Source organism: Calonectris borealis, chromosome 18, assembly GCF_964195595.1.
Source record: "Calonectris borealis chromosome 18, bCalBor7.hap1.2, whole genome shotgun sequence".
Taxonomy (NCBI): Eukaryota; Metazoa; Chordata; class Aves; order Procellariiformes; family Procellariidae; genus Calonectris; species Calonectris borealis.
Genome location: NC_134329.1, coordinates 7,513,394 through 7,527,180, shown reverse-complemented (window position 1 = coordinate 7,527,180; position 13,787 = coordinate 7,513,394). Strand labels below are relative to the sequence as shown.

General features: G+C 34.9%; 1 protein-coding gene across 9 annotated transcripts in view; it reads right to left on the bottom strand.

The window, feature by feature from the left end:
• The window catches only part of HECTD4 (HECT domain E3 ubiquitin protein ligase 4), a 78,916-nt gene that overhangs the window by 50,352 nt on the left and 14,777 nt on the right, over positions 1-13,787 (bottom strand). For all 9 annotated transcript variants that reach the window (XM_075167593.1, XM_075167584.1, XM_075167587.1 and 6 more), the window contains 12 exons: positions 13,059-13,148; positions 12,575-12,705; positions 10,205-10,313; positions 9,424-9,562; positions 8,288-8,458; positions 6,820-7,012; positions 5,322-5,483; positions 5,113-5,226; positions 3,588-3,728; positions 2,981-3,213; positions 2,442-2,587; positions 270-340 (listed from right to left, as the gene is read on the bottom strand). In XM_075167593.1, coding sequence (XP_075023694.1) covers positions 270-340; positions 2,442-2,587; positions 2,981-3,213; positions 3,588-3,728; positions 5,113-5,226; positions 5,322-5,483; positions 6,820-7,012; positions 8,288-8,458; positions 9,424-9,562; positions 10,205-10,313; positions 12,575-12,705; positions 13,059-13,148 — 1,700 coding nt within the window. The remainder of the gene's footprint in view (positions 1-269; positions 341-2,441; positions 2,588-2,980; positions 3,214-3,587; positions 3,729-5,112; positions 5,227-5,321; positions 5,484-6,819; positions 7,013-8,287; positions 8,459-9,423; positions 9,563-10,204; positions 10,314-12,574; positions 12,706-13,058; positions 13,149-13,787) is intronic.

Below are 13,787 nucleotides of genomic sequence, written 5' to 3'. Positions count from 1 at the left end.
AGAGAACTTTAATCCTTTTCAATTTCAAACAGCTGCCTGACTGAGACAAATTTTCCTTTTCTACACCTAACATACCCTTGACTATGTAGCAATTCAGAAGGCAGCTTAAGAATTTGAAGCATTCCATAATTTCCTAGAATAGGATGGGTTTAAAGCAGACTAGGGCTCAATATTCTGAACTGTTCTCCCTCCAGAGGTTGAGAAGTATCTTCACTTTTTGTTTTCAATTAGAAAAAACACACAGTCACATGTCCATAAAACATTCTCACCTTCAGTTAAGACCAATTTCAATAAATTATTGATTTCTGCTTCTCCAGGATACAGGATATTTAAACCAGAGCTAAAGAAAAAATAAAACCATGTATTACTTAACGTATTTAAAAGTGAACAAAGTAATTTCAATGGACATGTGAAAAACGGCATCACAGAATCTCAGCCTAGTATCTGACGTAACATTCAGAATGACAACAGAATAGCTTCTTCCAACTTCGAAAGGCATCCTCCATATTTTAACATTTATATTAGTCATACAATAAGCAGCTGCTTTCTCCAGAAATCTCTTGTCATCAACTGTATTTTATTGTTTAGGTCCCAAAGCTTCTTCAAGAGCTATTTGCTTTCCTCTGAGAAACTCCACATTAATCACTTGTATATATGACAGCACAGTCATTTTTCCAAGAAACAGACAGGTATCAGAAAAAATGGATGATGGCTTAGAGAGCGACTCAAACAACTCTGGTGATGGGGTAAGAGCTGTGGCTTATCTGTGATAAGAACAACGGAAAATGCAAGAGAGTAATCAAGAAGTCACTACTGTTACAGTTTGGTACTTATTAAAGACTGGCTCCCTGTGGAAGTCTTAGTTTAAGCTAAGCAGAAGATTCTAGAATTAGCATTTCAGAAACACCACAGCTATGCATAAATACACCTTGTGGAGATATTTTTCCCCTCTAACTTGTGATGAACTTTGTCCTTTCTACATGAATTGCCACATCAAGATAGAAGATCACAATAATTTAAATGGAGCACTTCGTGACTGACTGAAGTGTTGAAACTATTATGCAGACTTCTTTTCTTTTTCCCTTTTCTTTTTAAATAACACTCCCATAAAAAAGAAAACTGGTACGTTTTTCAGCTTCATACTGAGAGCAAAGATTATTGCAGCTTGCCTCTAGCTCATGCTGACCAACTGGTGATACAAACATTAGGAAAAGTTATCATACATTGCAAGCTAAGTTTGCGGTTTCCACTGGTATCAGAATCCCCCAATGAGAAAACAGGAGGAAGGAGGTATTACCTAATCCCCACCTCTGATTTTTTTACAAGTCATTGGAGGATATATGGTTAAACAAGGGAAAAATGCAGCAGCTGTCCATACAGTTGACAGGACACACTCTTCCCTGTCAAAAAGCAGGACCCTGAAAATGCTAGATAATCATACTAAAGACACACTATTCTTCTTCACTCACTCACAGAGTTGCATAAAGCCACTGAAATTTGGAATGTCGTGATTCACACAAAAAAAATGCAGGTTGATCTTCAGAAGATTTTGTTCTCAACCTTTGGAGCACTTCCCACTTGAAAGCAGATTATATTTGTACTTAGGACATTTGAGACAGCATTCCTTGTCCTTGAGATTTACATTATCTCGTTTTCGTGATACACAATCACACTTCTTGCTCGGTTCCCTGTACTTAGTCATTCTGCTATTTTGACAAGCTGGAGAAAGGAAATTACACAGCATCAGGTTCAAGAGATGCAGTAGCTAATATGATGTGGAGCTAACGCAACCATCCTGCCTAAGTGTGTGATGACCTGGTGTACCAGCCCAGAGACATAATGCCCACCCTTCTACTAGAATAGATTCCCATTTTCTAAACATAAACCTGACTTTCTCAAGACAGTCTTACTACCTTGTCATGTTTTTTTCCTGGGCCTTCAATCTTACAGCATTCCTCAAGTATTATGCATTCTACTTCCCCTTATGTTCCTTTTGTTTAGGAGAATTTCAGTATTGTCACTTGAAGCACTGGTATAACAGCTGACATTAGCTTTGCCTATTCCAGAACACCAATAAACTATATAAGCTAAATATGGAAGTCATTCTGAAGCCATCACTGAAATGCAGAAAACTCTGCTTGAATTTAGCAGCTATATTATAATAAACATTAAAAACCCCTGAAGAAATAATAAAGAAATAAAAAGCAACAAATGAAAAGAAGTACATAAGGTAATTACTATCTGTTATTTCACTGTCATCATGACAAACACATTGTATTTCCCTTCTTCCACAGATATAAATCGTAATAATTTTATCATACTATGTCGACCTAAATTTTATCATATTAATTTAAAATTAAACTGCTGAATCCAATTTGAATGTTCATCTGTTACAGCATTTTCAAATAATCTAAAATCTAATTGACAAAACAGATATTTACCTAATAGCTAGACAAACCTCCTTCTGAATTTCAGAGCAAATCTGATCCCTTGGTGCCATCAGTAACTGCCAAAGTAATAGGCCAGACCTTCTAACAATATCTCTGTTTCTTTCCGTTTGTGGGCTGAAGAAAAATTTAAAAACCACCTGAGAAAAATGAAACACAACAATATTAAAAACTTAAACATCGTTCACATTAACTCTTTTTCTGTTTCTAAAACTATTTGTCTAGGTCACTAGAAATCTCAGAGTGAGAAACTGACTTTGGATCAAATAAAAAAGGAAAAAAAAAGAAAGAAATAAGGAAGTAACCTCTCTGGATTTTATTTTAATTTGTAAAGGTGACAATTACTCTTACATTTAAATTAGGACTCTTAAATGGGTGTATAAGATACTGCAAAGCCCCTGCTAAGTCAATCTCCATTAAATTGAATGCAATGGACAAAAAAAAACCCTAATAAAATCAAGTGGTTGCCCGTATTCTAAAACAACTTTTTTTTTGTTTATTTATTGTGAAGTATATTTAAGATGTCCTTGTACCTGAAAGACAACAAGGATGCAGCGTATTATACAAGTATCTCCATTCACCATAGCTTTTTCCATAATGTCACAAATACTGCTGAGATGATGTGCTTCAATTGGATGTTGCTTGCCCAAAAAATTTGTTATGGGAAGATTGTTGCTGGCTGCAAGTAGGTTGAGTTGGTGGATACACATGGCACCAACATGGTGCAGTAACTGGTTAATAACCTCATTTGTGGTTGTTGCATCCCCTAGAAGAAGAAAAGTAGTTCAAATGCTGTCTACAGACACAGACTATAGCATTAGCATTTGCTTCTAAAATGCAATATATCATCATCGTTTCTAACTCCAGGACACCCGCCCACATGATAAACCAAAGAATTACCCACATCACTTTTTTAATGTGTTAAAGGTAGCAAGAATCTGGAAACTTCCAAATATGTCTCGCTTTTTGCTTTTTCTTTTCTTAAAGCAAAGATAAACCATGACCAATATTTATAAACAACTTCTCAAGAAGGAACTCAACTTTGAACTACACCAAGGTAGTTTCTGTATATTTATTCTATGATAATTGTACATTTCACTTCCACTTTGTATAAAATGCTGTCTTGTAGGTTTACCTCACCTTTGGGCTCTGTAATGACATGACTCACTCCCAGCCTCTGACAGACACAATGGAATGCCTGATTCCCGGGATTACACCACTGATCAATATAATCATTAGAGCACGTCCATATCATGTTATTCATAGTATCATAACAGGCACCTAAGAAGAGGAAAATATTTTGCACATCAAATTTTAGAATGTTTGTTAGAAAACCAGTCTAAAGTATTTTTATAGCAGATATAAATCCGAATTATTTTCTTTAAAAGTTCTCTGTCATGGCAGCGATTTAGTAACAATGCATTGGAATGAAAAACATTAAAAGGAGATTTCTTAACAAAGGAATGAAGCGAATGCACATCCGTTTTGATGTTTCAAGTAAACATACAGCAGCACCCATTTCAGGTAAATACTCCAGTGCTCGTTATTTTTAAGTACCTAACATATATCATTCCTTCACAAACTTACCACACACTGGCATAGTGCAAAAACTAAAAATAATTGAGTCTGGCATCAGATACTAATAACTTCTAGAAAAAGTAGAGGGGAAAAAGTTTCAAGTTTATTTTACTACAGCTATTGACAATTAAGCACCTTACAACTTGTTTTAAAGGCCTTGTGGTAAAAACATAATAGCTTTAATAAAACTGACAGTTTGCATGGTGCAACTGTTAAAAAAATTTTAAGCTTAGAGACTCATCTCCCGAAAAGCTTAAAGCCTACAAACACAAGCAGGTCCAAAACAGTAAAAGGAAAGGGATGAGTGGATTATAGACACGACTGTTCTATGATAGAGGCATTTACCATACTTTAAAAGTTCAAAAATAACCTATTTGTCTACATGTTTCAAATGACTGAGGTAAATCTCCAGTAACAGTAGCTAACAGGTTAACACACAGTTATACCCATCCACGTATCCTAGCATTTAGAATATTATTTAAAACTATTTATCTCAAACATTTTTAAGAAATACATTCTTTCTTAGGCAACATAAAAACACTGCTTATTAAAATGCTAGCAATGATATGCAGTGTTTAAGTAGCATGGACACTGTTCAAAAGATTATTTTACTACACCAAGCAGGTTAAAAAAAAAAAAAGAAAAAAGAGAGGAGTCCTGAAGAAAACACTCATGAAGCTTCAGTCATAAAGCAATAGGGAAATCAGAAACACCTACAACATCTTTCCAGCTAAGATGCATTTACGTATTTTCAAATATAGAGATAAGACACTCAGAACTTTGTAGCACCTTACAGCATAAGCAGGGTATAAAAATCAGACTTCTTTCAAGATTCTTTTCTGCTACAGAAAACACTTTCCTTGAGCTTGTGTGCAGCTGAAACTGCAAAAGCAAGATACTGGAAATTCCTTCAGGGAATTCTGAACTTTCAAAAATGTTAAATTTAAAAAAATTTCACCATAGACATGAAACCCCACCAACTGCAGAGTTCCTTACTGCAAATTAAAATCCAGATAGATTATTTAGAATCTAAGGGTTGGATATGTCTAGTTTTGAAATATTCCCAGAAAAGAGATCTACTTCTTACCAAGTCCTGGAACTAGAGCACCACGTCCAAGTGAACTTCCTGCAGCATCAATGAGATCTGCTCGGCTTGTGAACTGCCCATCGGAAATATTGAACACCAAGCTTGAAGCAAGAACTACATAGAAAAAAGTCTCCAATAAATCTCTGATAAGTTTATTGTATTTCAGAAAATCAAGGACTTAAAATCTGCCATAAACGTATCCGACTTACTTTTTAAAGATGACAAAGCACTTGTTCCTCCAAAGAGCGAGCGTGTTGCAGAACTGCCTGATCCACCTGGGGGTGGGACCAACATCACCAAGTACGTTCCACATGTGTATATCGGAGTCTTCCTTAACATCTTCAGTGGCAGCCCACAGCTAGTGTTTGCAGCTGAAATATTAAACGGAAAAATATAACACAAACATGTATTTCTTCATAACATTAAAAACTCATAGTAACAGGCAGCAAATAAGGCAAATTTCTATTTAGGGCTTCAAATAAATCAATATGAAAATTCATTTAAGATACATATTGCAGCATTTAGGAGTTGCTTTAAAGAATTGTATATAGGGGTGGCCTCATAATCCCACACATTCAGCATCAATCCCCAGAAGGATACAAACAGTTTCACAGGTTATTTAACTAAAGAGAACAACTTAAAAATTAAAAAAGACAGCAATCTCTAATTTCCAAACCAGGAAAATTAGCAGCCTAAAATTTAAGTATAAACAAAACTGTTTTAAGAATTGTATGTATTGAAAGCACTATCTTAGAGCCAAATAATCTTTTAACATAAAGAGATCATTTGAGATTCATTATGCATTTCCTATTTTAAGTTCCCCTGCTCCACATGAAACATATACAGTCATAATGATCTAGCTCCTGCCACAGCTGATCAACACTTTCCTGAGCACTGACTAAAGAGTTACCCAAGAATAACCACTTCTTCTTCTGTAGCACTCTAGTTAACTGGCAAAACACAGCCTTTAAAATAGCTCTTCAAGCTAACTGTTTGCCAATTTCCCTGCAAGCATATCTATTTCCTGTATCATTTATTTTTATGGAAATACCTTTAACTGTTTAAAATTGAAGAAAGAAAACTCACATACGTATGAAGGAAGAAGTAATTCAGGATAAACTGAACAAAATCTTATCTTAAGACAAATCTTACAAAGCTCCAGATCATCCCGAAAGCCATCAATGCTGTTCATTCAAGGTTCCCTAATTAACTTGGGTAGTTTCAGCAAGTCCATAAAAGAATACCCAAACATTGTACCCAAACTACCTCAAAAAAAGCAAAATTACCTCAAATTTATAATATTCAACTTACTTGTGAAATAATAGTTTCATTTTCTAAACTGCAGTCCATTTTTACATAACAATTAGAAGCCCAGTTGAACTGCCAGCAGAGAAATGCAATTATCAGTTTGATCAAATGTAGCATAAACCAGCCCTATAATTGAATATAATTCCCCCTATAATTGGGGAAAAAAGGGTGCTACAAGTATTCTTCCCATATTTCATTCTTCAACTTTTCTCACAACCAATGCACAATTCCTTTGCTGAATTAGAATTCAAGCATTACGCTAATACTGCATATTTATGGAAAAAAAATTGCACACTTTTTTTACATGTCCTGAGAGTTAGTAATTACTAGAACTGATACTGTATGTGTTAAGAAACAAACCATGAAAAATTACTGAGAGTCAGTAAAACCTCTTCCGACCTGCTTGGTCCTCTTTCAATGTATTGGAGATTGTAGAGCCAGTGAGAGCAGCCAATGTTGCTGACGGGGAAGCTCTGTACCTAGACAGCCTACTCAGAAGCATCTCGTTTATACTCTTTGCAGATTCACCCTCTTTTCTCATTAATATAATTCGCTCTTGTAGAGGATTTGCCATACACACGCCGTTTTCAACCTATCAAAACGGAGAAAAAAATAATTTTTATATATTGAAATTTGTAGGAGACAGATTACCTTAACTGAACAGTAAAATTGAACAATACAATACATCAAGTAGGGATACAAACTTAAACCCTGCTGGCAGAAATTCTTACCAAAAAGTGTTATAAAACCTAGACAGACGAGTATTTGTTTTGTTTGCAACTTTGTGGTTCAGTATAGTATCTTTTATTTTGTCTGTCCGCAAAGACAGAACTGCTTGTCATAGCCTTAAGTTTATTTATGGAACTCTACTTAAAATATTTAAGCTCCCTGTATTCTTAACGATGTTTCACTGGCAAGTTTTATAAGAGGCCTTTAAATCATTTGCCAGCCAAAAAGTGTAAGCAATGATTTTCTTAGACCATAATCTTCAGGGGACGTGTTATTAAAGAAAGCATCTCTTAATGAAGATAAGATCTGATTTACAGCATTAGACACTTTCTGTAAGTTGTACTACTACAGCCTACCACTTCCAGCTCCGTCGTCCCACTAAGTACAGCTGTTGTACAGCAACTGCTGAGCAGATATACAGACACTGCGCCCAAAGTACTCTGTCACACTAAATCCTCGTACAATTTCAATTATCAAGAGGTCTATGAATTGCTATAAGCTCTGCTATATAAACTAATAAAATGTTAGACTGAGGTGCTTCATTGTCAAATTAAAATACACACACACACAAATGCAAGCATATATACGTATATATACACATATATACATATATAAGCCATTGAGAGAAAAGGGAGTTCAAACTACTGATACATTTCTCTAGACTTAATATTTTGAAACGCATTTGGTTTTACACCACAATCAATGATTGTCATACAACATAAAAACATATTAGGCTATAAAATGCAGTGTAGACAAAACAATTGTATTTGTAACTTGTGGGACCTGATTGGCTTTTAATGCCATTTAGCAGATCCACAGTAAACAATGCTTTAAATCCTAATACACTGAGTTACTGTCCCAGCATAAAACTTAATTGCTAATTATAATAAAATACGTTTTATGTTACAAGACAATTCATACTGCTGGAGTATGATAGTCGTATGTCCTCTGAAGATAGAATTGAACAGTACACCTTTTGTTCTATTAAAAGTTAATTCGTGAACACATTGCAAACAGCAATTCAGATTACACATACCAATATTCAAACCCAAAATGTTGATTTGAAAATGCTGATATTTAATAAAGCAGTAGTCATGCTACCAATTCCAGAGTCATAGAAAACACATAATTTGCTTACTATAAGTTCAAAAATATCCATAAAAACAGAGTGGCCTTTTGGTGTTTTTTCATTGAGGCTTGCAGGAGACCAAATCCAGTAGAAATATGTGCCATCTGAAGAAAGATGCACGGTAGTCATAGTACTGCCGACTGGGAAGTGATTTACTGGCATTGGGATTATTTGACATACCTACGAGAAGGAGAGCATCTTAACAGTTCTTATTTTGAAGTCTGTTCTTATGAGTATTAACAGTGTGCTTAAAAATAAATAAATAAATAAAGATCAAGTGCAGTTAGTCCATAAGAGGTTTATTATTGGACATAATAGTACTATTACATTTATTTGTTACGAAGAGCTCTTCTGTAATGTTTGCCAAATGGATCTACTGCATACAAAAAAGCTTATATATCTAAGCATTTAACATAGCTAAAAATAAAAGGATCATCTTTTCTCTAATGATTGAGAGCATACCCACAGTACCATAAGGAAAATATACATGCGAAACAGTTATCTACTTCCTGTAACTTCTGTGAAACATTACTTGAAACTTTGGAAGAAAAGGGGAATCCAAACATTCTCAGTTTCAGGAAACACACTGCACATAAATGTACCTGTCCATCCTTAAAACCCTGGCAGGAAAAAACCCAAAGTAAACAAACTATCCATTTTTACAAAGGATGACAGTTGTTTATCTACAAAACACAATTAGATCAGAAACAACACCTGAATTTTGTTACAGTAGAAGAATAATGAGCTCTTCAGGAAGATTATGTTTTCAGTTTAAGTCAAAGTCCATTTTGCTATTGTTTGATTGTTTTATAATGTGACCATACTATAGTCTAGCTCTTACAATACTATCATAATATAGTATAGTGTAAGTCTGTACATGCATATACATATATGTGCATGTACACACATACATATACATGCATATATATACACTAACACATGGAAACAGAGTAATATCTATAACATTACTTACAAGTTCTATCATGCAATGCTTTCAGCGGGGGTTTATAAAAAGGCAGTTTCACAAAGTAAAAAGAAGAAACTTCAAGGACAAACTAATTAAAGCTAGAAATGACTGTGATTAATTAAGAATGTTTTCTTATTCTACTGTAACTCTGCAATGAACATCCTAGCTTTCCTTTTACCTGAAGGGTATGCTGATCCACAACCTGGAAAAGGGAGTGAGGCTTATTATCAAAAGAGACGGGCCGATGAAGAAGTTTGCTGTTGCCAAAAGCAACCCACCCCGTCTCCAGCTCCTCATTACGGCAGTACACAAAACCTCTGGCAAAAAAGCAGTATATTAAAACTCTTTAAAACTCTGCTATTTTTTGTTTTTCTAAGAAAAACTCACAACCACATTCTTGAACTTTGACTGAACTTAACTTCAAGTGAGCATAAGGCAGCAATTTCTGTTGTAAGAATTAAAGCATAAGAAGCCTCACGGCTTCCAAGCAATAAAGAAGCAAGAAGGTACAGTGAGTCACACCTGCACTGATCATTTATATAATGAATGACATAATTAGAAAAAAAATACTTCTAAATTCAGCAATTGTACAACTATAAATAAAAAGGTCACAAAACAAGTCTGTAGTATTTGCCTCTCAGCAAAGAATAAACCAACCTACTATGCATTAAAAAAATAAAATAAAATCTAAAATACTAGCTGTTCTGCTAGTATACCTCTTTGCAGGGGGTTGGACTAGATGGCCTCCAGAGGTCCCTTTCAACCTAAATTATTCTATGATTCTAGAGAAAACATACTCAAGAAGAATTTCAGATGAGAAAACTAAAACATTTAATAAAAATGCATAATATGCTCTACTCTTGCTATACCTAACATCTGAGAGTGGTTTACCAAAACAGTAACAACTTTTTTTTTTAAAAACAGATCTGCAGAATAGCAAATATTCAACTGTCACTTACCGCAAAGTACCATGTAATCCAGATCCTAACTTGCTTATTCCTCTGCCCACTGAATTAGTTGTATAAAGATAGAGCCCATCTGCTGCAAGACAGCGCCCTAAGTCTGCATCTGAATCAGGAAGAAAGAATAGAGCAGAGACCTCCTCTGTAACATACAAAACTGGAAATTCTCCATGGTCATTACACTTCTGTGGTAGCTACCACAGCAACTGAAAACCAACAGATGCTCCTGACAGGTCATAACCATTTTTTTTAATACTGAATTTATTAGTCGGTGTTCTAAGAGCTACTGTAACATAGTCAAAGTCCATTCCTTTTACAGTAGTTTCTTTACATGCCTTTCAAGTCTTACGGAGGTGCGCAAATTACGCCTAACTCACTCACACAAATACTAGGGCTATTTAAATCTCCTGCTGTTGCCAAATAAACTTAAAAAGAATTAGGTGCTAGTCTTTTGAGATAATAAATTACATCAGTGCTGTTTTTTCATAATTCAAATGCATATCATCCATTTCTGAATAATTTCTTTTTCCTGTGCTGTGTTCTCATTTCAGTGTTAAAGACCTGTCTTTGGGTATTATGGCCCAAGCTTCTGTAAAAAAACCAGTAAGTTTGAACTGGCTTTTTCTGCACACCATTCAAAACTATAAATACAGTAGGAACTGGACTAGCATACCCAACCACGCTTAGGAACACAGGACTATTCAACAGAACTCATTTGAAGTGGAAAATTCCTTTACTTAAATATAAAACAACTTGGGTGTTTGCTATTAAATGCCTTCAGAATAACACATAGGAGCAGAAGGCCATTCTCTCCTGTTTTTGCAACAGGTAATGCTATTCAGAACTCAGAACTGGCAGCAAAATAAAATACAAGCAAGGCTTATGACTATGCAAGCCTTTCTGCTCAGGACCACTGATACACTGTTTGTGGGGAAGAAATAATCTAATATTGAGCCTTGATCTAATTTCTGGTACAACTCTGTGCTTCTCTTAAAGTTCGTAAGCAGACCCTTCCACCTCTGAACACTGTTAAATTAAGACAAAATGTATTTCAAATATAGCTTTGTCACTCACAAAGTAGTAATTATTAACAATCAAGATGGGACACACAAGGCAAAGCCTTGTAACAGGAATGTCAATCCCTATTTAAGTTCACAGAACCTGAACAGTCAGCTAGGTAAAGAAAAAAATCTAGTCACTCTCATAGCAAGAAAACCTCTTCAAAATATAGATGTCTTCATTAAATTTGCAGATCGCCTAAAATGACAACTCACATTTGTAAATTCCTATGGCTTGCATTAAACTTAATGAGATGTCAAAGCTTGAACTAATATTTCTAAAGCAATGTGAGCTCCCTCATTTAGTGCAAAAATAGTAAGCAAACAAAGCAGTAAAAACTGAGAATTAATTCAGGGAAAGAAATACAAGAGAAAGCATAAAAAACCCCATACAAAACCCATACAAAATAGATTGGACAGAAACAAAAGTAGAATAGGAAAAGGGGGGAAAAAAAAAAAGCAATGAACTTGTACTTCTAAAAATAAACATGCTCTGCCAATGATAGGTACTGAATACAGCGATACTGCACAGGACAAAAAAATTACGCTTACTGAAAGACTACCGAGTGGATAATGTATAACTCAGTTTGACCCCTCTGCAAAGCTCCCACTGAAGTCAGCGAGGGTCATTCTATCTACTGATTTTGATGGTTTCCTACAACCTGATTACTAGACAATTTAAAATAGCATCTGATCTTCAGCAACCAAAAAGCAATGCTTTTCTGAACACCCTTATCTTCTATTTAAAAAAAAAATTTTATGTCATACTATCATTAACACACCAGACTTAAGATTTAGCCTCTTAATTTTAATGTAAAATAGGATAATTTTTTCTATCTGATCCCCAAATCAACTTTAAAAAAAGCAAACAAATAACATATCTAGTTAAATAAACTTAATGACAATAGGTATGACAAGCCAAACAATGTAAACAATTTAGTACTCCTGTAAATTAGGTCCATGTTTTCAAAACTTCAGTTTTGAATGTACAGACTAAGACAACAAAGTGCCCAGACAGTTGCTGCCCTCCCCCTCTCGTTATATATCAGGCTTCAAGACACTCCTGTGATGCCCAGTTCTCTCTCCAGATGGTCCTTCCAAACCCTTCACCTTTCAGTTATTTGATGTGTACCGTACTTGCTTTTACATTACTTCCAACAGAAAAGGAGAAGCCTTTTCCAACTCTAAAGCTTTACATTAGTTTTTAAACAATTATCACCACTAAAATAATTATATAATAATAATAATAATATAATTATTAAAATATAATTATCACCCGGCTAATATTGACAGTCATGAAATAATTCACCTTTATTTTCACTGCTGGAACTACTGTTGGCATCAGGTGCAGGTAACATGTCTTCAAAGCCCCAAGACACTATATGCTTTCCTCCGAGCAAACAAGAGGGTGATCCAGGTCCTCCCTCCAAAAGCAACAACCTTTAAGCAGAAAATAAAATAAAATGCATAGAGAACAATGGTAGCAAAAAAAGAGCTAAATCAAAAGTTAAGATGAAGATATATTTTAAGTAATTATTCTGTCAGAGTCCATAAGCCACTTAAAAGAACCATCAATATTTAATTCAAAAAATAAAAACTTAACACCCAAAAAACAATTAGTAGATCCTTTTAGATTTGACTTTATAATGTCTTCCTTCTGCAATTGAGTATATTTCGATCTTTCAATAACTCTAAAGCCTTTTAATCACATTTAAAGACATTTATCTGTAAATGTGCTTACACATTTTCAGAGCTGATGTAAAAGTGCTACAATTAGAAAAGTCACTACAAACCTGTATAATACATCAGCCACAGGCAAGGATCCTAGATCCGTCTGTTTCTGTAACAGATGCACTGTATGAACAAAGGTTTTCAGCGACCCTCTAAAAGGATAAGAAAAACATGAATTAAAGATGTCTATTGAAACAAGACTGAATGCACACAGACAACAGCATCTATGTAGAATATAATATCCAGTACCATAAAGATATGTCATCAAGCTTCTTTTGTAATTTGCATTTCTTTTCTGGATGATTTTCATTCTTTTGTGAAGGAAGTGAAAAGAGGAAGAGAGGGTAACATAAAGGAAGAAGGCTGGCGAACTGCCAGTCTAAATCACACTATCTTTTTGGAAGAGGATGAAGCACCGTGCAGGTAGGGAGATCAGCAACCATGGGCTGTGTCATAAACAACATGTATAGTAAAGGCAGTCCAGGCACATCATAAAATACCTCAATCTTGCATCTATTACAGACAGCTACTTTCAATATTTCTCGTAGCTGATTAATCATATTTAGATCTTCAAATACAATCTGCGGGTCTTCCTGGGGCTGAGCCAAAGTATTAGTAAGAGCTGCTGCAGACATAGCTAGAGATGGCTTTCTTGACTAAAATAGAAAAGACCAGACTAATTAATTTCTTATCAAGATTCTGATTACTTTTGCTTCCAAACACAAATTTGGAAGCTTTTCCTCTTCTGAAGTGATGCATTTAAATGCATATAAGGACTACATACTTCTGAA